Raw genomic sequence first — 24,836 nt, forward strand, 5'->3', positions numbered from 1 at the left:
ATCAATAACCTCAGATATGCAGATGACACCATCCTTATGGCAGAAAGTGAAGAGGAACTAAAAGCCTCTTGATGAAAGTGAAAGAGGAGAGTGAAAAACTTGGCTTAAAGCTCAACATTCAGAAAACGAAGATCATGGCATCTGGTCCCATCATTTCATGGGAAATAGATGGGGAAACAGTGGAAACAGTGTCAGACTTTATTTTGGGGGGCTCCAAAATCACTGCAGATGGTGACTGCAGCCATGAAATTAAAAGATGCTTACTCCTTGGAAGAAAAGTTATGACAAACCTAGATAGCATATTCAAAAGCAGAGACATTACTTTGCCAATAAAGGTCCGTCTAGTCAAGGCTATTGTTTTTCCTGTAGTCATGTATGAATGTGAGAGTTTGACTGTGAAGAAGGCTGAGCACCGAAGAATTGATGCTTTTGAACTGTGGTGTTGGATAAGACTCTTAAGAGTCCCTTGGACTGCAAGGAGACCCATCCAGCCCATTCTGAAGGAGATCAGCCCTGGGATTTCTTTGGAAGGAATGATGCTAAAGCTGAAACTCCAGTACTTTGGCCACCTCATGCGAAGAGTTGACTCATTGGAAAAGACTCTGATGCTGGGCGGGATTGGGGGCAGGAGGAGAAGTGAAAGGCAGAGGATGAGATGGCTGGATGGCATCACGGACTCGATGGACGTGAGTCTGAGTGAACTCCGGGAGTTGGTGATGATCAGAGAGGCCTCGCATGCTGAGATTCTGGGGTCACAGAGTCGGACACAACTGAGCAACTGAACTGAATTGACTGAACTGAACTGATGAACACTGGGGTGCATGCATCTTTTTGAGGTATGGTTTTCTCAGGATATGTGCTCAGTAGTGGGATTGCTGGCTCCTATGGTGGTTCTATTTTCTATTTTTTAAGGAACCTCTATACTGTTCTACAAAGTGACTGTAGCAATTTACATTCCTACTAACAGTGTAAGAAGATTCCCTTCTCTAGCATTTCTTGTTTGTATATTTTTTGGTGATGGACATTCTGCCTGTTGTGAGGTAATACCTTATCAGAGTTTTGGTCTGCATTTCTCTAGTAACGATATTGCACATCTTTTCATGTGCCTCTTGGCCATCTGTATATCTTCTTTGGAGAAAGATCTATATAGATATTCTGCCCATTTTTTGATTGGGTTGCTTGTTTGTTTGTTAGTTTTGATACTAAGCTGCATGAGCTGTTTGTATATTGTAGAGATTAATCCCTGGTCAGTTACTTATTTTGTAATTATTTTCTCCCATTCTCAGGACTGTCTTTTCATGTCATTTATGGTACATATATACACTGGGCCAGGGGGGTAGCTCAAATGGTAAAGAATCTGCCTGCAATGTGGGAGACCTGGGTTTCATCCCTGGGTCAGAAAGAACCCCTGGATAAGGGCATGGCAACCCACTCCAGTATTCATGCTTGGAGAATTCCATGGATAGAGAAGCCTGGAAGGCTATAGTCCATGGGGTTGCTAAAGAGTCGGACATGACTGAGTGAATAACACACATATACACTGGAATATTACTCATCCATAGAAAGGAATGAAATTGGGTCATTTGTTGAGACATGGATGGACCTAGAGTCTGCCATACAAAGTAAAGTCAGAAAGAGATAAACAGAAAAAAATACTTGAATTAATGCATATATGTGGAATCTAGCCTCTGCCTTATCTTGGTGAAGAGCTTTGCATAACTCAATGAAGCTATGAGCTGTGCCATGTAGGGCCATCTAAGACAGACAGGTCATAGTGCAGAGTTATGACAAAATGTGATCCACTGGAGGAGGGAATGGCAAACCACTCCAGTGTACTAGCCATGAGAAATCCATGAACTTCATAAAAAGGCAAAGAGATAAGACACCAAAAGATTAGCCACCACGTTGGAAGGTGTCCAATATGCTACTGGGGAAGAGCAGAAGACAACTACTAATACCTCCAAACAGAATGAAGTGGCTGGGTCAAAGTGGGAACGACGCTCAGTTGTGGATGTGTCTGGTGGTGAAAGTAAAATCTGAGGCTATAAACAACAGTATTGCATAGGAGCCTGGAATGTTAGGTCCATGAATCCAGGTAAATTGTATGTGGTCAAGGAGGAAATGGTAAAGTAAACATCAACATCTTAGGAATCAGTGAACTAAAACGGATGGGAATTGGAGAATTTAATTCAGATGAGCATTATATCTACTACTGTTGGCAAGAATCATTTTGAAGAAATGGAATAGCTTTCATAATCAACAAGAGTCCAAAATGCAGTTCTTGGGTGCAACGTTAAAAACAACAGAATGATCTCCATTCATGGGCTTCCCTGGTGGCTCAGAGGTTAAAGCATCTGCCTGCAACGCAGGAGACCTGGGTTCGATCCCTGGATCAGGAAGATCCCCTGGAGAAGGAAATGGCAACCCACTCCAGTATTCTTGCCTGGAGAATCCCATGGACGGAGGAGCCTGGTGGGCTACAGTCCACAGGGTCGCAAAGTGTCAGACACAACTGAGCGACTTCACTTTCACTTTCTTTCCAAGGCAAACCATTCAACATTTCAGTAATCTAAGTCTATGCCCCAACCACTGATGCTGAAGAAGCTGAAGTTGACCAGTTCTATGAAGACCTAGAAGACCTCCTAGAATGAAATGCAGAGTTCCAGAGAATAGCAAGGAGAGACTGGGAGGGCTTCAATGGACAATACAAAGAAATAGAGGAAAACAACAGAAATGGTAAGGCTAGAGATGTCTTCAAGAAAATTGAAAATATCAAAGTAACATTTCATCTGAAGATGGGCACAATAAAGGACAGAAACAGTAAAGACCTAATTGAAGCAGAAGAGATCAAGAATAGATGGAAATAATACACAGAAAAACTGTACAATAAAGATATTAATGACCTGGATAACCACAGTGATGTAGCCTCTCACTCAGAACCAGACATTCTGGAGTGTGGAGTCAAGTGAGCCTTAGGAAGCACTACTGCCTATAAAGCTAGTGAAGGTGATAGAGTTCCAGCAGAGTTATTTAAAATCCTAAAAGATGATGCTATTAAAATGCTGCACTCAATATGTTAGCAAATTTGGAAAACCCAGCAGTGGCCACAGGACCAGAAACGATCAATCTTCATCCCAATTCCCAAGAAGGGCAATACCAAAGAATGTTCAATACACCAGACAATTGCACTCATCTCCCATGCTACTAATATTATGCTCAAAATCATTCAAGCTAGTTTTCAGCATTATGTGAATAGAGAACTTCCAGATGTTCAACCTGCATTTAGAAAAGGCAGTGGAACCAGAGATCAAATTGTCAACATTTTCTGGATCATAGAGAAAGCAAGGGAATTCCAGAAAAACATCTACCTCTGTTTCATTGGCTAAGCTAAAGCCTTTGACTGTGTGGATCATAACACACTGAAAAAGTCTTAAAGAGATAGGAATACCAGACCATCTTACCTGTCTCCTGAGAAACCTGTATGTGGGTCAAGAAGCAACAGTTAGAGCCCTGTATGGAACAAGTGATTGATTCAGGGTGGGGAAAGAAGTATGACAAGGCTGTTTGTTGTCATCCCATTTATTTAACTTATACACAGAGCACATCATGTGAAATGCTGGGCTGGATGGCTGATAAGCTGGAATCAAGACTTCTGGAGAATATCAACCTCAGATATGTGGGTGATAGCACTCTAATGGCAGAAAGCAAAAAGGAACTAAGGAGCCTCTTGATGAGGGTGAAGAAGGAAGGTGAAAAAGCCAACTTAAAACTGAATATTAAAAAAGAAAACCCAAGATCATGGCATCCAGTCCCATCACTTCATGGCAAACAGAAGGGGAAAATGTGGGAGAAGTGACAGATTTCCAGTGACAGATTTCCTCTTCTTGGGCTCTAAAGCCAATGTGGATGGTGACTGCAGCCATGAAATTAGAAGACAATTGCTTCTTGGTAGGAAAGCAATGATAAACCTAGATAGTGTATTAAAAAGCAGAGACATCACTTTGCCAACAAAGGTCCATATACTCAAAGCTATCTTTCCAGTAATCATGTACAGATGTGAGAGCTGGACAATAAAGAAGGCTCAGCACTGAAGAATTGATGCTTTAGAACTGTGATGTTGGAGAAGACTCTTGGGAGTCCCTGGAGATAAAACCAGTCAGTCTTGAAGGAAATCAACCCTGAATACTCACTGGAAGGACTGAGGCTGAAGCTCAAGCTCCAGTACTTTGGCCTCCTGATGCAAACAGCTGACTCACTGGAAAAGACCCTGATGCTGGGAAAGGTTGAAGGCAGAAGGAGAAGAGGGTTACAGAGGATGAGCTGGTTGGATGGCATCACTGGTTCATGAACTTTGGCAAACTCTGGGAGATGGTGAGGGACAGGGAGCCTGGCATGCTGCAGTCCATGGCATTTTGAAGAGTTGGACATGACTTGGTGACTAAACAACAACATGGAATCTAGGAAAAGTGGTATAGATGAACCTATTTGCAGGGGATGACTAGAGTCATAGTTGTAAAGAATAGATGTTTGGACACAGAGTGGGAATGGGGAGGTGAGGGAAATAAATTGAAAGATTAGGATTGACATATACACCCTACCATGTGTAAAACAGATAGCTAGTGGGACGCTGCTATATAGCACAGGGTGCTCAGCTCAGTGCTCTGCAATGACCTAGAGGGGAGGGATGAGGGGAAGGGAAGTCCAAGAGGGAAGTGATATATGTATATGTATAGCTGATTTACTTTGTTGAACAACAGAAACTAACACAACATTGAAAAGCAACTATACCCTAATAAAATTAAAAAAAAAAAAAAACAACTAAAATTGAAATATCCTCACAGGAAATGCTTGTACAAGCTTTCTACAAAGAGTAAGTTATGTAAAAATCCACTCATTGAAATTTGGTATTTATTTTATTGATCACTCGATAAGAAACTTGAATCTACCAGCTGTTCACCTTCTGAATTGGTGGACAATGAGTGCTTAAAGAAAAAGAAAGAGATTCTGTTACACATTCATATAAGATGGTGGGCTAAGGCAAATGCCTGTTGATGGAATTCAGGAATTTGAGCAGCTTTCAGAAATTAAATAACACTGATATGGTAGCTGAATGGAAAAAAGTACTTGATGGAATATATATTGCCAAAGTTATCCCCATTCTATATAGAATTGTGAGTTGAAGAGATGTTTGGAGGGCTATTTTAATTTTTATATGCATAGTAGTGCTCATTTATGTCATTGATAAGACATAAATTTAAATAATTATATTTATTTACAAATGCTTTGGGGTCCTGTAAAATAATGAGAGATTAGTTTAGATTATCTTGTTTAGATTATCTCATGTCAAAATATAATTTGTAGTTTCTTGCAGTACAATAATTTAAGAGATTGTCCACTTGCAACTTAACATGGTCTTTTCATACTCTTTATAGCTACTTGGGCATAGAAGTAGTTAGTTTATTTTTATTATTTTAAATTTTTATTTTTATTATAGTTGCTTTCCAATGTTGTATTAGTTTCTGTTGTTCAGCCAAGTGAACCATTGAACATATATGTCTTTGGATTTCCTTTCCATTTAAGTCACCACAGAGCATTAAGTAGAGTTCCCTGTGCTATACAGTAGGTTCTTAAAAGTCTACTTTACATGGAAGTAAATTTCCTTGTAAATTACAAGGAAATGGTATATCATGTCTCCTTTTCCCTGTTAATTCATGTGCTGGTAGCAAAGCATTGGAAAAGGAAATGGCAAGCCACTCCATTATTCTTGCCTGGAGAATTCCATGGTTAGAGGAGCCTGGGGGCTACAGTCCATGGGGTTGCAAAGAGTATGACACGACTGAGCAACTAACACTTTCACCAAAACATACCTTATTTTAGATTATGGGACATGTTGTAAATAATGAGATTTGAAATGTAGAGAAAGAAAGATCAGCTACTTGTATAATTATCTGTCTTATAAGTTTTATTAGAACTTGTAATTAAATTAGGCAAGCCTAGAATGAAACTGTTCAGTTCAATTCAGTCGCTCAGTTGTGTCCGACTCTTTGTAACCCCATGAATAGCAGCACACCAGGCCTCCCTGTCCATCATCAACTCCCGGAGTTCACTCAAACTCATGTGCATCGAGTCAGTGATGGTAGTTTACACTTACTTTTTTTCCCCTGTGTTACTTCTATTTAGTGAGAGGAAAACAGTGATTGTTATACTTTTCTTTATAAATGTGTTTTTTGAAAGCATTAAACTCTTAGAGAATCTACTTTTTTTAAAATTTAAATTTATTTATTTTAATTGGAATCAGTTCTAATGAGGTGGATGAAACTGGAGCTGATTACACAGAGTGAAGTAAGCTAGAAAGAAAAACACCAATACAGTATACTAATGCATATATATGGAATTTATAAAGATGTTAACAATAAACCGGTATGCAAGACAGCAAAAGAGATACAGACGTATAGAACAGTCTTTTGGACTCTGTGGGAGAGGGAGAGGGTGAGAATCTACTTTATATATATATATATATATATATATCAGTTTTTTATTCTGTATTCTATATATGTAAACCTCTATACAAATTTGATTTATAAATTTGTATAAAATTTATAGATTTGATTTTTAAACTGCCTGCCATGCTTTAGCATGGTTGAGGATAAGACAGAGATTTTGTGCTGAGTGATGTTTCTTTATTTCAGGGTTAACTGTGTCTACTGTCCTTTTTGGCATCACACGGTCTCTGTTGATATTCTACATCCTTGTTAATTCTTCACGAACTTTGCACAACAAAATGTTGGAAACCATTTTAAGATCTCCTGTATTGTTCTTCAATAGAAATCCAATAGGTAAGTCAGACACCAAATTTTTTAGTGAATATGTCTTGTTAACACATTAAGTGCCTAGTTACATTTTCATATTTGAAAATGGAAGATATGCTTGGAAGAAAATCACTGTGTATGTTTATTCATTTTCTACAAAAGCTTCACTGATAATTTTTCCTGCCAGAGACAATCTGAATATAGGAGCATATAAGCCTTGATTCCAATTTGTACATGTCTGCAAAAATACATGAATGTTTACTTTGCAGGATGATTTAGGAGTCCATTTGTTATGTGGCATATGAAACACCTAACAGATGATGCAAATGTGTTGAAATGTTTTTAACTAGTTGTTGAAATGTTAGCTGTGTTACATAGTGTTAAGCTAACTAGGAAGGACCTTCTTCCAGGAACATCTCTATAGAAGACAGACTGTGTGTTTCTTTCTTTCTTTGCCCATCCATTTCTGGGACCACGGAGCTCTGATATGTGCTCATATTTTGAGTTTTACCTAAATGGTAATGTAAGATTAATTAAAATACAAGATCAGTGAAATGTAAACATCCTCTTCAAAAAAAACAACCCTCTAGTTTTACAATGGACTTTTGGTTACTTTTAAGAGGTCTTGTGGTTTATAGCAGGTGGATCTTCAGTGTGAAGAGTGTCCCTGAAGGTTTCCCAGTGGTTGTTTCCTCCTCCCCGAGGCCTTCGACCTGTCTTGCTTCTGAAGGTGGCCTCCTGACCTGGGTTCCTCTGAAGAGTTAGTTCATCAGAACACATGCTACTCTGTTCAGTTGGTTAGACTTGTGCTGAGGCCCAGAGTGGCTTTGTTTTTGCAGGTCATGATTGACAGGGCCTGTTGAAGCAAGGATGTGACTGGAGAGAGGACAGCAGTAGCCTTGGCCTGGCCACCAATTAGCTGTGTGATCAAGGCCAAAGTAGATGGATACTACTGGGCAGGCAAATCTCCAGGCAGGATGTTGTCATGGTTATAAATATGGACCCTGGAGCCAACTTCCTGGGTTCAATCCTGGTGCTAGTTACTAACAGCAGTAGCCAGGTATAGTTAATACTTATATGCTAGTTATTTAATTTCTCCATGTTTCAATTTTCTTACGAATAAAATGAGGATACTATTCACACGCTTACCAATATCTTGATGTTGTGGGCATTAAGCAGGTTAATATGTTCATAGAACTTAGCACAGGGTCAGTGAGTAATGAACCTCTGAGGATGACAGCATGGTGTCTGGGAACTTTTCTCCTGTGAAATGGGAGTAACCGGTGCCCTTCCTGTTTCACAAGACTGTTGTGAGGATTAAATAAGACTGTTTAGTCAGTCAGATTTATTCAACACATGTTCTTTAGTCCAGGTACTGTGAGGAGCACAGGATGGTAAACTGCAGAGGCCCACACAATCTCATCTTATTATGAAGCTGGAGTGAGGAAGTGATTGGAAGAGTCTTTGCTATTAAAGCTATGAAGTCTCTCTACTTTTCCTGTTAACATGAAAACTATAGCCATAAATTTAGAAGCATCAAGTGGGACTGAATTTCTGTTATCACAGCCTCTGAGTGGTTGTGACCACTATTAACCAGGCTCTTGATGACCTGTAGACTTCTCCAGATGCTGATTTATTATTCAAGGATTTGGAAACAAGTTTAAATCTTTAAGATCACTAATCCTAGAGCAGCAGGCACACTTGGTGTATATCTTATCTCCCTCTCCTGTGTCTATTATCAGAACTTCATTCCTTCAAGAAAATAGAAGCCCAAATAAGTACTGCAAAGATAGGTCCAAAGGTTTGGGGGCATCAGTTATTTACTCTTTTAGTGATATATATATATTAAATTGAACTCTTCTCTGTGTTTATTTTCAAAAGTAGAATTTCTAATAGATGATTTATGGTGGTCTTGGTTTCTGGTATGTGATGGCATGAAGAGAAAACCACATAGAGTGGTATTTCTTGTTACTATGTTCAAGCCCGTTCTGCTTGCCTCACAATGCCAGTGAGTCTTACAGACGACGTGTTAAGGCAAAGAATAATGACTTTATTTGAATTGGGGTCTGGATGCCTGGTTCTTTTACAGAACATAGGGGAGAGGAGGCGAGGAAGTGAAGTCAAAAGGCCATTTATCTTGCACAACAAGAGGATATTTTTTCTGCAGCCATTCACAGGTGGTGAGAGTCAGATTGTCTCCCTGTGAGCTGATAAAAGCCACTTTGGTTTAATATTCAGGCAGGAGGGCAGGGGTCCCTGACAAAAGCAGTAAATGGCAATGGTCAAAGAAACAGATCCAGCATGGAGTCAGTACTGGCTCCTCCCTGTTACAGTTCCTTTGGTGTGTACCTCCCCTGTCTGGGGCCAGTGTCCTGTTCTTTCTCATCCTGAGTCTCCTTAGGGAGCACCACCCTTGCAGGGGTGGCTGCAGAATCCTGATGGCTGCAGCATCCTTTGTTTACTGATGTGACAGGTGACATTTTTAGTTTACACCAGATATTTACCAGAAATTCCCATATTCTATCCTGCAGCCTTAAGGATATACTATTATTGTGGATTCTAAGAAGGGAAGTAAAATCAATGATAAGTGATTCTTGGTCATTTAGTAATATTTCAGTTTTCCTGCCTACATCTCTCTGGTTTTCTTAGATGCTTATTCATAAGTCTGTACTTGTCATACCTGGTATACTTATGAAAATAACAGCTTATTACCCCAGTAGTAAACTTACAACTTGGAAATGGTCACAAGCCATAATTTCCCAAAATGTGAGCTGCTGTGAGCCATCTGGAGGGGGAAAAATTTGCAGAGAGGTTATAATTATGTTTATTTAAAAAGTACCACTTGGCAAAATTAATCTTGATAATTAAAGCAAAATTGATGTAACAATTAGGATTAACTTAGGTATTTTGCAACTATTTGTTTACCAATTTAGCACTTGGAGTAAGTCTTAGATGGCATAAATCTAAAGAGAGGGAACATTCTCAAATCCACCAACCCTTCCTGTTACTGCCACAAGATTCCCCCATTCTTTCAGAAATCAGGACTCAATTTCAATTCCACACCCACTGCCATTTGGGGATATTTTTGTTTCTCTTTAAGTGTCATCCTATTTTGTTTTTCTCTTTACCACTGACATTGGCTTATTTCATATGAATTTGTAATATATTAAATTTGTTGTTGTTTTACCACTAAGTCATGTCTGACTCTTTTGTAGTCCCATGGACTGTAGCCTGCCAGGCTGCTCTGTCCATGGAATTTCTCAGGCAAGAATACTCGAGTGGGTTGCCATGTCCAACTCCAAGGGATCTTCCTGACCTAGGAATTGAACCCCTGTCTCATGTCTCCTGCATTAGTAGGTGGATTCTTTAGCATGAGCCCCTTGGGAAGCCCAATATATTAAATGTTTAATACATGTACTTTTTAAAAAAAATTTATTTATTTATGTTTAGTTGCATGGGTCTTTGTTGCTGCACATTGTGGTTGCTTTTTCTGCTGCAGATCTCAGGCTCTAGGCATATGGGCTTCAGTAGTTCTGGTGCATAGGCTTAGTTGCTCTGTGGCATGTGGAAACTTCCTGCACCAGGGATCAAACCAATGTCCCCTGCACTGGGGACACTGTATCACCAGGAAAGTCCCTAAATACATATACTTCAAAAATGTTGTTTTGATTTGTTCATGAATTATTTCTCTTAAAGCTCCTATCTGAGGAAATGAGTAGTTTTTGTATCCTATTCTTGCAGGAAGAATTTTAAATCGTTTCTTCAGAGACATTGGGGATATGGATGACTTGCTGCCCCTGATATTTCAAGATTTCATCCAGGTAGTGTACCAGTCCTGCCAGAGTTCTCACAGGGAAGAGCAGAGTGCCTGTTTCTCAAGGATTTTTCACAGGGACTGGAGGTGGGCCTTTCAGCCTGGTGATGTGTCTTGTTATCTTCCGTAAGAGGCTGTGTTTCTGAGAGAGAGGTGTGGGTGTGATTGGGAGGCTGAGTTAACATGAGTAACCCCTGGGGCAGGAGTGGCTACACAGTCACATCAAGATTGGCCTGAAGCAGAAACATGCTGGGTAAATCGTTCTCCCTCTGCCTTCCAGGTGTCTGGTGTGGATTCCCTTTACTGTGAACACATCTCATAACAGAGAGACAATAAACTCTCATGGAAAGATAACCTAGATTAACTAAATTATGCATTGTATTGGGCTTCCCAAGTGGCTCAGTGGTAAAGAATTTACCTGACAATGCAAGAGGTGCAAGAGATGAGGGTTCCATTCCTGGGTTGGGAAGATGCCCTGGAGAATGGAATGGTGACCCACTTCAGTATTCTTGCCCAGAAAATTTCACAGACAGATGAGTCTGGTGTCCATGGGGCTGCAAAGAGTCAGGCACAACTGAGCATGAGGATGATGCATTGTATTCCCAAAGAGGACAATTATTTGCTGCACCATTTTATTTGGACAAAGCCAGGTGTGGTTACTTACAAATAAAGGATTGGTTAAAAATAAGGTGAAAATAATACTTTAACAAGTACAATGTTATTTTGTTGCTAAATTGTGTCTGACTCTTTTGTGACACCATGGACTGCAGCCCACCAAACTTCTCCATCCAAGGGATTTCTTAGAGACAAATACTGGAGTGCATTTCCATTTGCTTTTCCAGGGAACATTCCTGACCCAGAGATCAGACTTGTGTCTCCTGCGTCTCCTGCAATGCAGGCAGATTCTTACCACTGAGCCACCTGGGAAGTCCAACAAGTTTAATAGAGAGCATCTTTGAAGATATGAAGGCTTTTAAGCCAGTAATTCTATTATGGGATCAAAGTCATCTCAGAAAATGTCTTTTGTTTTTGTAGACACTTTTTCTTTGGCTCAGAGGTTAAAGCGTCTGCCTGCAATGCAGGAGACCCAGGTTCGATCTGTGAGTGAGAAGGAAATGGCAACCCACTCCAGTATTCTTGCCTGGAGAATCTCATGGAGGAAGGAGCCTGGTGGGCTTCAGTCCACCGGGTTGCAAAGAGCTGGACACAACTGAGCGACTTCACTTTCACTTTCTTTTCACAAGCTGATTGCTTTGTCTTAAGGTGTCTTATTGACAAATTCAGACTTAAATCGAAGAAAGTAGGGAAAACCACTAGACCATTCAGCTATGACCTAAATCAAATCCCTTATGATTATACAGTGGAAATGAGAAATAGATTTAAGGGACTAGATCTGATGGACAGAGTGCCTGATGAAATATGGATGGAGGTTCGTGTCTTTGTATAGGAGATAGGAGTCAAGACCATCCCCAAGAAAAAGAATTGCAAAAAAAGCAAAATGACTGTGGAGGCCTTCACTTCTCTGTGAAGAGAAGTGAAAAGCAAAGGAGAAAAGGAAAGATATAAGCATCTGACTGCAGAGTTCCAAAGAATAGCAAGGAGAGATAAGAAAGCCTTCTTCAGAGATCAGTGCAAAGAAATAGAGGAAAACAATAGAATGGGAAAGCAAAGGTGTTGAAAACTTTCTAAAGTGGTCACATGTATGCATCCCTTTGGGGTTACCACAGACTGAATCTTCCCATGTACAGATAATATGATTTCAGTTTAGATTTACTACCTTACAATGCATTGTTGTATAAAATACATCTTGTTTGTGCTTTACATGAAATATTTTCTTAAAAGGCTTTGTGTACAATTAAAATGTGTATATTTTCCTACAGATCTCCACTGTGACTTTCAGAGGTATAGCCTTAAAAAAAATTGTCCCTGAGAAATTTATTCAGTGCTTTTCCAGGTGACCTCTGTACATTGAGGTTATTAGGCCTCCATTAGACCCAATGGCACCCCACTCCAGTACTCTTGCCTAGAAAATCCCATGGATAGAGGAGCCTGGTAGGCTGCAGTCCATGGGGTCGCTAAGAGTTGGACACAACTGAGTGACTTCACTTTCACTTTTCACTTTCATGCATTGGAGAAGGAAATGGCAACCCACTCCAGTGTTCTTGCCTGGAGAATCCCAGGGATGGGGAACCCTGGTGGGCTGTCATCTCTGGGGTTGCACAGAGTCGGACATGACTGAAGCGACTTAGCAGCAGCAGAGATCTCTTCAAGAAAATTAGAGATACCAAGGGAATATTTCATGCAAAGATGGGCTTGTTAAAGGACAGAAATGGTATGGACCTAAGAGAAGCAGAAGATATTAAAAGGTGGCAAGAATACACAGAAGAACTGTACAAAAAAGATCTTCATGACCAAGATAATCATGATGGTGTGATCACTCACCTAGAGCCAGACATCCTGGAATGTGAAGTCAAGGGGACCTTAGGAAGCATCACTATGAACAAAGCTAGTGGAGGAGATGGAATTCCAGTGGAGCTCTTTCAGATCCTAAAAGATGATGCTGTGAAAGTGCTGCACTCAATATGCCAGCAAATTTGGAAAACTCAGCAGTGGCTACAGGACTGGAAAAGGTCAGTTTTCATTCCAATCCCAAAGAAAGGCAATGCCAAACAATGCTCAAACTACCACGCAATTGCACTCATCTCACACGCTAGTAAAGTAATGCTCAAGACTCTTCAAGCCAGGCTTCAACAGTACGTGAACCATGAACTTCCAGATGTTCAAGCTGGTTTTAGAAAAGGCAGAGGAACCAGAGATCAAATTGCCAACATCCGCTGCATCATCGAAAAAGCAACAGAGTTCCAGAAAGACATTTATTTCTGCTTTATTGACTATGCCAAAGCCTTTGACTGTGTGGATCACAATAAACTGTGGAAAATTCTGAAAGAGATGGGAATACAAGACCACCTGACCTGCTTCTTGAGAAACCTGTATGCAGGTCAGGAAGCAACAGTTAGAACTGGACATGGAACAATAGACTGGTTCCAAATATAAAAGGGGGTACGTCAAGGCTGTATATTGTCACCCTGCTTATTTAACTTATATGCAGAGTACATCATGAGAAATGCTGGGCTGGATGAAGCACAAGCTGGAATCAAGATTGCTGGGAGAAATATCAATAACCTCAGATATGCAGATGACACCACTTTTATGGCAGAAAATGAAGAGGAACTAAAAAGCCTCTTGATGAAAGTGAAAGAGGAGAGTGAAAAAGTTGCCTTAAAGCTCAACATTCAGAAAATGAAGATCATGCCATTCAGTCCCATCACTTCATGGGAAATAGATGAGGAAACAGTGGCAGACTTTATTTTTCTGGGGCTCCAAAATCACTGCAGATGCTGAGTGCAGCCATGAAATTAAAAGACGTTTACTCCTTGGAAGGAAATTTATGACCAACCTAGACAGCGTATTAAGAAGAAGAGACATTACTTTGTCAACAAAGGTCCGTCTAGTCAAGGCCACGGTTTTTTCAGTAGTCATGTGTAGACGTGAGAGTTGGACTGTGAAGAAAGCTGAGTGCCATAGGTGCATGGATTTATCTCTGGGCTTTCTATTTTGTTCCATTGATCTACATTTCTGTCTTTGTGCCAGTACCATACCATACTGTCTTGATGACTGTGGCTTTGTAGTAGAGCCTGAAGTCAGGCAAGTTGATTCCTCCAGTTCCATTCTTCTTTCTCAAGATTGCTTTGGCTATTTGAGGTTTTTTGTATTTCCATACAAATCTTGAAATTATTTGTTCTAGTTCTGTGAAAAATACCGCTGGTAGCTTGATAGGGATTGCATTGAATCTATAGACTGCTTTGGGTAGTGTACTCATTTTCACTATATTGATTCTTCCGATCCATGAACATGGTATATTTCTCCATCTATTAGTGTCCTCTTTGATTTCTTTCATCAGTGTTTTATAGTTTTCTATATATAGGTCTTTAGTTTCTTTAGGTAGATATATTCCTAAGTATTTTATTCTTTTTGTTGCACGGGATACAGGATGCTTGGGGCTGGTGCACGGGGATGATCCAGAGAGATGATATGGGGTGGGAGGAGGGTTCATGTTTGGGAACTCATGTACACCCGTGGTGGATTCATGTCAATGTATGGCAAAACCAATACAGTATTGTAAAGTAAAATAAAGTAAAAATAAAAATTAAAAAGAAATAAATAAAAAATAAATAGAAGAAACATTAAGAATCCAAAATAAATAAATGAATAAATAAATTTGAGGTCAGATAAAAAAAAAAAGAAAACTGAGCATCAAAGAATTGATGCTTTTGATCTGTGGTGTTGGAGACGACTCTTGAGAGACCCTTGGACTGCAAGAAAGATCCAACCAGTACATCCTAAAGGAAATCAGTCCTGACTATTCATTGGAAGGACTGGTGTCGAAGCTGAAACTACAATACTTTGGCCACCTGATGCAAAGATCTGACTCCTGGTGCAGGAGGTGGGCAGAGCTTCTAGGAGGTAAACTTTGTTCCCGGATGAGAGGGAAAGGCTGCTGTGGATGGTCGGGCAGAAAGTGTTGGTGGAAGCCAAGTTCCTGTGTGGGACCCAGTCTTTTTCTCTATCACCAGCTGAGGAAGGGCCGAGGGAGGAAAGAGGCTGGAAAGTCCTTGTTCAGCTGTGTAAGCGTACCTGTGTTCAAACTCATTTTTGATGATTTTGCTTATCCTTGTATTTGATAAACCTTAGAAGATTCTTGATCATTTTTATTTTTATTACTTCTAAAGTGTTTATTCCATATACTTTCCATCATCTAATTTATTCTCACTCCCTTAAATGAAATTTCAGACAATTTATTTAATATTTTGTGATAGTGATGCCAAATGTGGCTAAGGAAAACCCTGGATTCTGAGTAGTGGTCCACACTGCAGGACAGTTCACCCCCTCAGGTGATATCACTCAGAGATCACATCCCAACAGAGAGATGATCATGAGTTTGTGCACCATTCTGTGCACTGACTCTCACAGCTACCAGCCTGTTCAGTCACATTATATGTGTTTGGGCAAATTGGAGCTGTTCACCATTTCAAAGGATGAAGGATAGCAGCATAAAAAAGTCAGTTTATGTGGTGTGATTGCACCTGATAATCATTTATGGTGCCAACAGCTTTAAAGTGTGGCAGTGCAGATCCCTCTAGTCTCCCTTTCCAAGCCCCCGTCCCAGCTCTCCCTCTTACCATCTCCACCCCACAAACCCTCATTCTCCTTTCTGTAAAATGGAGAAAATAACACCCACTTCCTAAGAATGTTGGAAGGATAAAAGCAAATTAATTTTAATACTATTTTTGCATAACATCTAAATGCATGTTGAGCACTAAGTAACTGTTTTAAAAATACCATATGTGTTTTAGGTAAGAGAAGTCGTTTGATGACTGTGGTATTTGTTGTTGTTCAGTTGCTAAGTCATGCTTTACTCTTTGTGATCCCATGAACTGCAGCACATCAGGCCTTCTTGTCCCTCACTATCTCCTGAAGTTTGCCCAAGTTCATGTCCATTGAATCAGTGATGCCATCCGGCCATCTCATTTTCTGCCACCCTCTTCTCCTTTTGCCTTTGGCAAAGTGGCATTATGTTGCTTTAAAGTTATTGTCAGAGACAGTCTCAAGGCCCATACATATCTCATGAATTTGTACCACAGAGATTCTAGATTTGTAATCCTTGAAGATTTTGATGGACACTTTCTTTTTTTTAATATAAATTTATTTATTTTCATTGGAGGTTAATCACTTTATAATATTGTATTGGTTTTGTCATACATCAACATGAAAACATGTATAATATCATATATGAAATGAATCACCAGTCCAGGTTCGATGCATGATACTAGACACTTTCTTATATAGACTCACAAAATAAAAGTCAGTTGTTTCAAGATAGACCACTGAGCATTAAATATTTCAGAGTCATGTAATTTTCATACAATTTGCCAAAGTCCCAAATAACACTGAGTAAGAAGTCTCAATTATCTACAATTTTTGTCATTGAAATCATCACCTCCAAGGTGTCTTCTTACTGTTAAAACAAGTGAAAATGAAGGTGAGATGAGGAAGTTAGGTTTAGGCATTTTAATTTTCCAAAAAAAAAGTTTGAGACTGCTCTGAGCATGTGAACTTACACAGCTACTCTCAGCAAAATACTGTAATTTATTGAGGAAAACTAAGTTGCAAAATGCTTATTCCCACACGCTCCTCATTCAGGGGAAAAAAAAATCAGAAGCTTGGCAGAGCTGAACTAGTCTTCACGTCCTTTCATGGTCACAAAGGGCTAATCCTGAGGGCACTTGAGTCACCAATGGCAGTTGTGGTGGGACCACCAGGGACTGTGTCATTCCTTCCTCAGCACACACAGAGCACACTGACTGCAGTTTTATGAAGTGAAAATGCCCAAGAAAAAGAAAATGTGAAGGAAGTGTCCTCAGTCATTTCTTTCCATAGAGGGGAGCCCAAAAGAACAGACCACTGCATCTGGATATTGAGAAGAAAGCCTGAGTGGAAATGCCTTTACTTGTCTCAGCACCACTGACCCTTGCATTTTGTTGTGTAGAGATATCAGGGAAAGTATGTAGAGAGTATTCAGCCTCTCCCACTGAATAATGAGTTAGTCATTTTGAGATTTCTGTGGTGCGTTGATCCCTTCTCCAACCCCTTCTTCAAATGTCCCTTGGGGATGTTTATTTTTAATATATATTTAATATTAGTCCTTTGTGGATATTTTCTTCCAGTCAGTGGCTTGCCATTTATATCCTTAGTGGAGATAAAGGTTTAATTTTGATGAAGTCTAATGTTTCCCTTTTTTTTTTTCATATTTAATGTTTTTGTATCCTGACATCTTTACATATCCTTAGGAATGTGAAGATACTTTTCTATGTTCTACCTTTTTAGATATTGATGCATCTTGCACTAATTTTTATATGTGAAAGAGTAATTAGTGGGTTAGTTTTATTTTTTCCAATTATTCTGGACACGTTTTTTAAAGACTTTTATGCATTGGATTAAGGAAATCTGCATCTGTATAATTTATCTTGTTCCTCAGTAGTTGCAGTTTATGCCAATATTTTGATCCTTATACCAAAACTGCATTCTTAGTTACTGTACATTTTAATAAGAGATGAAACCCATAGTTTAAATTGTCTAACTTTGTGCTTGTTTGTCAAGGTTGCTTTGATCATTCTGGATTCTTTACTTTTATGTGTAAATCTTAGAAGCCTTTCAATTTGTTTTTAAATAAAAGCCTGAAAATTTTGTTAATATTTCCTTTTAGCTATAGAATATTTGAGAAGTCTGAGTCTTAACAATGTTGGATCTGCAATTACTAATATGTGTCTCTCTCTGCTTATTTAGGTCTTCTTTAATTTTAGAAATATTTTGTAATTTTTGGTATAAACATCTTACACTTCTCTGGTTAAATTTATTTATGCATATTTGCCTTTTCATAGTATTATTGGATTGTTTTCTTAAAATTATTTATTCATTTATTTTGGATGCACTGGGCCTTCTTTGCTATGTGTGGGCTTTCTCTAGTTGTGGTGAGAGTGGGTGACTAGTTGCTGTGGGTGGACTTCTCATTTGGGTGGCTTTTCGTATTGCAGAGCATGGGCTCTAGGGCACATGGGTTTCAGTATTTGTGGCACATGGGCTCGGTAGGTGAAGCTGTCTGGTTCTAGAGCCTGGGCTCGGTAGTTGTGACACATGGGCTTAGCTGCTCTGCACATGTGGATTCTTCCCAAACCAGGGATCAAACCTGTGTTGCCTGCATTGGCAGGTGGATTCTTAACCACTTGGACCACTAGGGAAGTCTTGTTTCTGATACCATTATTCACTTGCTTGTTGCTAGTCTATAGAAATGTTGATTTATTTGTGAATTAACTTTGCATTGCCTGGAGTCAATAGTGGTATGTTTTTTTATTTTTAAATTCTGTAGGATTTTGTCCATATGCAATCATGTCAGCTATAAATAATGACAGTTTTGTATCTTCATTTCCAATATTTATGACTTTTATTTCCTTTTCTTGACTTGTGGCTAGAATTTCCAGTTAGTGTTAAAGAGAATTGGTTAGATTAGATAACCTCGTATTCTTAGGGCAAAAATCATTCAGTAATTTTTTATTACAAATAATATCAATTGCAATTTTTTAGGTAGATATCTGTTATCAGATTGAAAATGTTTCTTTTAATTCCTCAATTGCTAAGAATTTTAATTTTTTAAAAAATGAAGAATAGGTATTGAATTTTATTTTTATTTTACTTTACAATACTGTATTGGTTTTGCCATACATCAACATGAATCCGCCACAGGTATATATGAGTTCCCAATCCTGAACCCCTCTCCCACCTCCCTCCCCATACCATCTCTCTGGGTCATCCCAGCGCACCAGCCCCAAGCATCCTGTATCCTGCATCAAACCTAGACTGGCGATTTGTTTCTTACATGATAGTATACATGTTTCAATGCCATTCTCCCAAATCATCCCACCCTCTCCCTCTCCCACAGAGTCCAAAAGTCCATTCTATACATCTGTGTCTCTTTTGCTGTCTCACATACAGGGTTATCATTACCATCTTTCTAAATTCCATAAATATGTGTTAGCGTACTGTATTGGTGTTTTTCTTTCTGGCTTACTTCACTCTGTATAATCGGCTCCAGTTTCATCCATCTCATTAGAACTGATTCAAATGTATTCTTTTTAATGGCTGAGTAATATTCCATTGTGTATATGCACCACAGCTTTCTTATCCATTCATCTGCTGATGGACATCTAGGTTGCTTCCATGTCCTGGCTATTATAAACAGTGCTGCAATGAACATTGGGGTATATGTGCCTATTTCAATTCTGGTTTCCTCAGTGTGTATGCTCAGCAGTGGGACTGCTGGGTCATAAGGCAGTTCTATTTCCAGTTTGCCATCCAACCATCTTATCCTCTGCCGTCTTCTTCTCCTCCTGCCCTCAATCTTTCCCAGCATCAGGGTCTTTTCCAATGAGTCCGTTCTTTGCATCAAGTGGCCAAAGTAGTGGAGTTTCAGCTTCAACATCAGTCCTGCCAATGAATATTCAGAACTGTTTTACTTTAGGATGGGCTGGTTGGATCTCCTTGCAGTCTAAGGGACTCTCAAGAGTCTTCTCCAACATCACAGTTCAAAAGTGTCAATTCTTATGTATCCTCATGAAAATACAAGGGAAATATTTCCATTTTTAATGGTCAGTTTAATGTCAGCTTGACCAGACTACATTCCTCAGTTATTCAGTCAAAAGGTGATCTGTGTGTTGCTCTGTAGGTATTTTGTAGATGTGATTGAAGTCTGTAATCAGTTGATTTTGAGTAGGGACAAAGCCTCCCTGAAGTAAAAAGAAATTCTGCTTGTGGTGAACAGCATCAGCACCTGCCCAAGGGTTCCGGCCTGTCCTTTGTAACAGGCGAACCTGAGGATTTTAGACTTGCCCAGTTAAGTTAGATTGTGGAATATTATCTTTTTTTATATGGCTAGATTCAGTTCATTGTTATGTTGTTTAATATTCCAAGATAGTTTGGTTTTCAATTTTTCTTTCTTTTAATGTCTTTATCTGGTTTTTATGTCATGATAATGCTGGACCCTGGAAAAGTACCCTAGGAAAGTTTGGTAAAACTTTTCTGCACAATGTTTTTGTGAAGCCCTTTGGACTTACAGTCTTTTCTTTGAGAAATTTAAAAATTATGTATTCAGTGAATTCCCTGATAGTCCAGTGGTCATGACTTGGTGCCTTCAATGCTGTGGGCCTGGGTTCAATTGCTGGTAGGAAAACTAAGATCCTACAAGCTACATGGAATGGCCAAAACAATAAAATAAAGTAAAATTTTAAAAAGTATTAAAATTCTTAAATCAATATGCAGTTATTCAGGTTTTCTATGTCATTATGCTAGTTTTTATGTCATTTTAAAAGACATTTGTCCTTTACATTAAAATTTTAAAATTTATCTGCACAATGTTTATTATATTCTCTTTGTAATGCTTATGGTGTCTTTTGTATTAAAATGGAAGCTAAAGTGTTAGTTCCTCAGTCATGTCCTACTCTTTGTAACCCCATGCACTGTACCTGTCAGTCTCCTCTGTCCATGGGATTCTCCAGGCAAGAATACTGGTGTAGGTTGTCACTTCCTTTTCCAGGAGATCTTCCCAACCCAGGGCTCAAACGTGGATCTCCCCTACTGCAGGCAGATTTTTTACAGTCTGAGCCACCAGGGAATCCCAATCTTTCATGTTATCCTCTTTTAATGTGTGTGAATTTTAAATTTTCTCTTTTTTTTTCCTTTCTTTTGGATTTTTAGTGATTTCAAAGAACCACGCTTTGTGTTTGTTGATTTTTCTGCTTAGAATTTAGTTTTCTCTTTCACTCAGGTCTTTTGTCATTTAGTTGTTCAATTGTGCCTGACTTTTTGTGATCTCATGGACTGCAGCACACCAGGCTTGCCTGTCCTTCACTATCTCCCAGAGTTTCTTCAAACTCAGGTCCATTAAGTTGATGATGCCATCCAACCATCTCATCCTGAGTTGCTTCCTTCTCCTCCTGCCCTCAGTCGTTCCCAGCATCAGGGTCTTTTTCAGTGAGTCAGCACTTCACATCAGATGGCCAAAGTATTGGAGCTTCAGCATCCAATCTTTCCAGTGAATAATCAGTATTGATTTCCTTTGGAATTGACTGGTTTGATCTTGCTGTCCCAGGGGCTCTCAAGAGTCTATTTTTTCTTATTTTCATTCTTCTACATACTTTAATATGCTGTTTTTTTTCTTTATTTATAAGATGAATTTCAAAGCCCTTGACTTTTAGCTTTTTTAAAGACTTTTTTCTTTTTTAAAATTTATTTTAAGTTTATTGGAATATGGTTGATTTACAGTGGTGTGTTTATTTCAGATGTACAGCAAAGTGATTAGGTTATACATGTACATATATTCATTCTTTTTTAGATTCTTTTCTTATATAGGTTATCACAGAATGTTGAGTACATTTCCCTATGATATACTTTTATAATGTCCTTCTTTTTAAGGTGTACCTTGTTAAATTAGCAAATAAGAGGACTCCAGAGTTAAATTTTGTATTAACGTTGAACCCTGACAAAAGTGAAAAGGAAACCATTGATCAGTGAGATACACTAAACATGAAGGAAGAGACACACCATGTTTCCCTAAAGCTTCCTATTGTGCTGGTTAGCAAACTGTGAACCAAACCCCACCATTCCCTCTCCAGTGGAGTTAGCTGTGACTCTCAGTTGGGAGCAAATTGTGTGTGTGTGTGTGTAATAAAACCTTTAGAGACATCCTTTTTGCATTGCCTAGAATTTAGGACCATGAAATCTGAAAGACCAAACCTAACTTCAGAAGTTCTGAGGGCAATAGTAATGGGTTTTCAGTGGTTACCTAAGGAAAAAGCATTGGCACAGCTTCCATGGAGCCCTTCATTTTGATCTTATCTCTGCCTCCCAGGTTACCTACTGGGCTGGGTTAGTCATAAAAGGCCCTCACCTGGAGTGGTTTAGTCGCTCAGTCTTTTCTGACTCTTTGACCCCAGGGACTCTAGCCTGCCAGGTTCCTCTGCCCATGGGATTTTCCAGGCAAGAATACTGGAGAGGGTTGCCATTTCCTTCTCCAGGGGAATTTCTTGACCCAGGGATCAAACCTAGGTCTCCTGCATAGCAGTCAGATTCTTTAATCACTGATCCACCAGGGAAGACATCTGGGGAGACCCAGATTATTGAAATGAATGAATGGTCATCAAATGATACAAGTCTGCTAAAAACCAGTAATTTGAATTTTTTTATAATTAACATTTTAGTAGCTTTTTTTTTTTTTTTTAAACAACAATGGCAAGCCAAGTGACCTAAAGGCTAGACTTAGAAGGAGCTGGAAGGACCCCTCCCCATGAACATGAAGGTTGTAGTCTGGTAGGATGCACAGTCAAGCCAGCGGCTGTAAGAAATTGTTTTCTGTAGGTCTAGTAGGAGGGAGGTCAGACAGCCCTATTTTTTTCTACTTATGATTAGCATTTATTCCTTCAGAATCCCATCCTCTTCACTCTGACTTTTCTTTTGATACCACGGGAGAGGTGGGGAGAAACAGGAAAAGCACATGGGTCTCCATCCAGATCATGCAGTTTGGTTCCCAAGGGCTCCTGGGCACAGAGTCACAGTTCTGGTCGTTTGCTCCTCCCGCCTTCAGCTGTGGCTCTGGGATTCCCTGAGCACAAACTTCTCCTCTCCTCTAGGATAAGCAGTACCTTTCTGGGAAGCTTTAGGACAACCACTTACCCTGCCAACCTTGTATTTCTTATCTTAAAGAACAGCCAGTGTTAACTCAGACAAGCATCTCAACCTTTTCATCCCAGCTCCCTTTTGGTCAAAATTTCCATCAACTGTGATTACTGCCTGCAAATCATTCATGCCATTCTTTCTGTTTGTTAAACAAGCCTGTAAAATCAGTCATGAGCCTTAGAATCATCTAAAAATATTCAGATATTCCTCCCTGTGTTTCCCCAGCACCCTGTGCAGATCACCATGGATTTGTATCCACCTGAGATCATAAACATCAGAGGCCTTGGCCCAGACTGGGTGAATCTGCTAGTCCCTACCACCCCACCCCATTTCATAGCTGGCAGACACTAAATGTTGATTGCATTCTTATTACCTGATACTGTCCTCCAGGGTATCATAATTTTCCTGATAAAGATGGATGCTTAAATCAGCATCAACCAATGATTTCATTTTCTATTCTACCTGCTGTCTTTTATAGGCCAAGATCATTTCCCCAGAGAATATCATCTCAGGGGATAATGTGATGATTAAGAGAATGTTCATGGAACTCAGCACAGAGCCTTACACACAGTATACACATTGTAAATGGAATCTGAGTTGTTATAATAGTTAACCTTTTGAATGGGCCTTTTAAGTACTTGGTATAATGATAGAAAGAAGGCTGTATATTGGGGGCAAGCTTAAATATGTCATAATGGCTCATTACTTGGGCTTGCCAATGCCATGACTTAGGCTTTGCAGTCTCCATCAAGTTGCTTTACCTCTCCCTGTTCCTCACTGTCTCCATTTGCAAAATTAGATAATACTGTTACTAGATATGTTACACTGAATTTGTAATTAACCACTTCTTTATCCCTACATGTATAGCTGATGTGTCTGGATTCCTCATCTCTCTAGTAATACCTGCTGACTCCTGACGGATTGAGATGCAGCTCCTACTCTCTGAGCCTCAAATAGTCTCATCTGTTAAAAATAGTAATACCTGCCTCAAAGGGCTGCTAAGTGTATCACAAGAGCTGATACCTAGAAAGTTCTTATCAGAGTGTTTGGTGCATACAATAAACATCATGAGGACCACCTATAATTTTTTTGGAAGGGAAAGGATTCCCTGCTGTTTCAACAAATTGCAAAGAAAGGAGTTTAATCCTAACAAATCAATAAAATTTATCTTTGAAAAGTGTCTTTGACATAAAGGCCTCTGTATTTTCAATATTTCAGACATTTCTACTTATGATTGGTGTCATGGTTGTGATGGTGGCTGCGATTCCTTGGACTGCTATACCTGTGATTCCCCTTGGCATCATTTTCTTTTTTCTTCGGCGATATTTCTTAGAGACGTCACGGGATGTGAAACGCCTGGAATGTACAAGTGAGTACCAGGGCTCTCAGGTTGGGAGGGCAGTGCAGGCTGACTTCCATTCATACTGTAATTAACCAGACCCTTGAAATTCTGCAGACTGTCCTGTAGAATTTCTCACTGTTAACATTAAGTGATTGAAAGTTATGGCCCCTGAGAGTAGGTTTGGCCCTTAAGGCAAATGGAGCTGGCGGTGGTTCAGCTGCACTTTGCATTTTAGCCCAAGGAAGATGGATGTGAGCACCATGAGGACAGGGACCATTTCTGTCTTGTTCATGACATACTTCCTTACACAGAGTATCCACTCTATTAATACTCAAAAGCAGAGACATTACTTTGCCGACTAAGGTCCGTCTAGTCAAGCCTATGGTTTTTCCAGTAGTCATGTATGGATGTGAGAGTTGGACTGTGAAGAAGGCTGAGCGCCAAAGAATTGATGCTTTTGAACTGTGGTGTTGGAGAAGGCTCTTGAGAGTCCCTTGGAATGCAAGGAGATCCAACCAGTCCATTCTGA

At 39.5% G+C, this 24,836-nt stretch overlaps 1 protein-coding gene across 3 annotated transcripts in view; it reads left to right on the forward strand.

Annotated features, from left to right (window-relative positions):
- LOC138446668 (ATP-binding cassette sub-family C member 4-like) overlaps positions 1–24,836 on the forward strand; it is a 172,526-nt gene that overhangs the window by 77,715 nt on the left and 69,975 nt on the right. For all 3 annotated transcript variants that reach the window (XM_069601890.1, XM_069601893.1, XM_069601891.1), the window contains 3 exons: positions 6,690–6,836; positions 10,551–10,630; positions 24,184–24,334. In XM_069601890.1, coding sequence (XP_069457991.1) covers positions 6,690–6,836; positions 10,551–10,630; positions 24,184–24,334 — 378 coding nt within the window. The remainder of the gene's footprint in view (positions 1–6,689; positions 6,837–10,550; positions 10,631–24,183; positions 24,335–24,836) is intronic.

The sequence above is a fragment of the Ovis canadensis genome, chromosome 10 (assembly GCF_042477335.2).
Source record: "Ovis canadensis isolate MfBH-ARS-UI-01 breed Bighorn chromosome 10, ARS-UI_OviCan_v2, whole genome shotgun sequence".
Taxonomy (NCBI): Eukaryota; Metazoa; Chordata; class Mammalia; order Artiodactyla; family Bovidae; genus Ovis; species Ovis canadensis.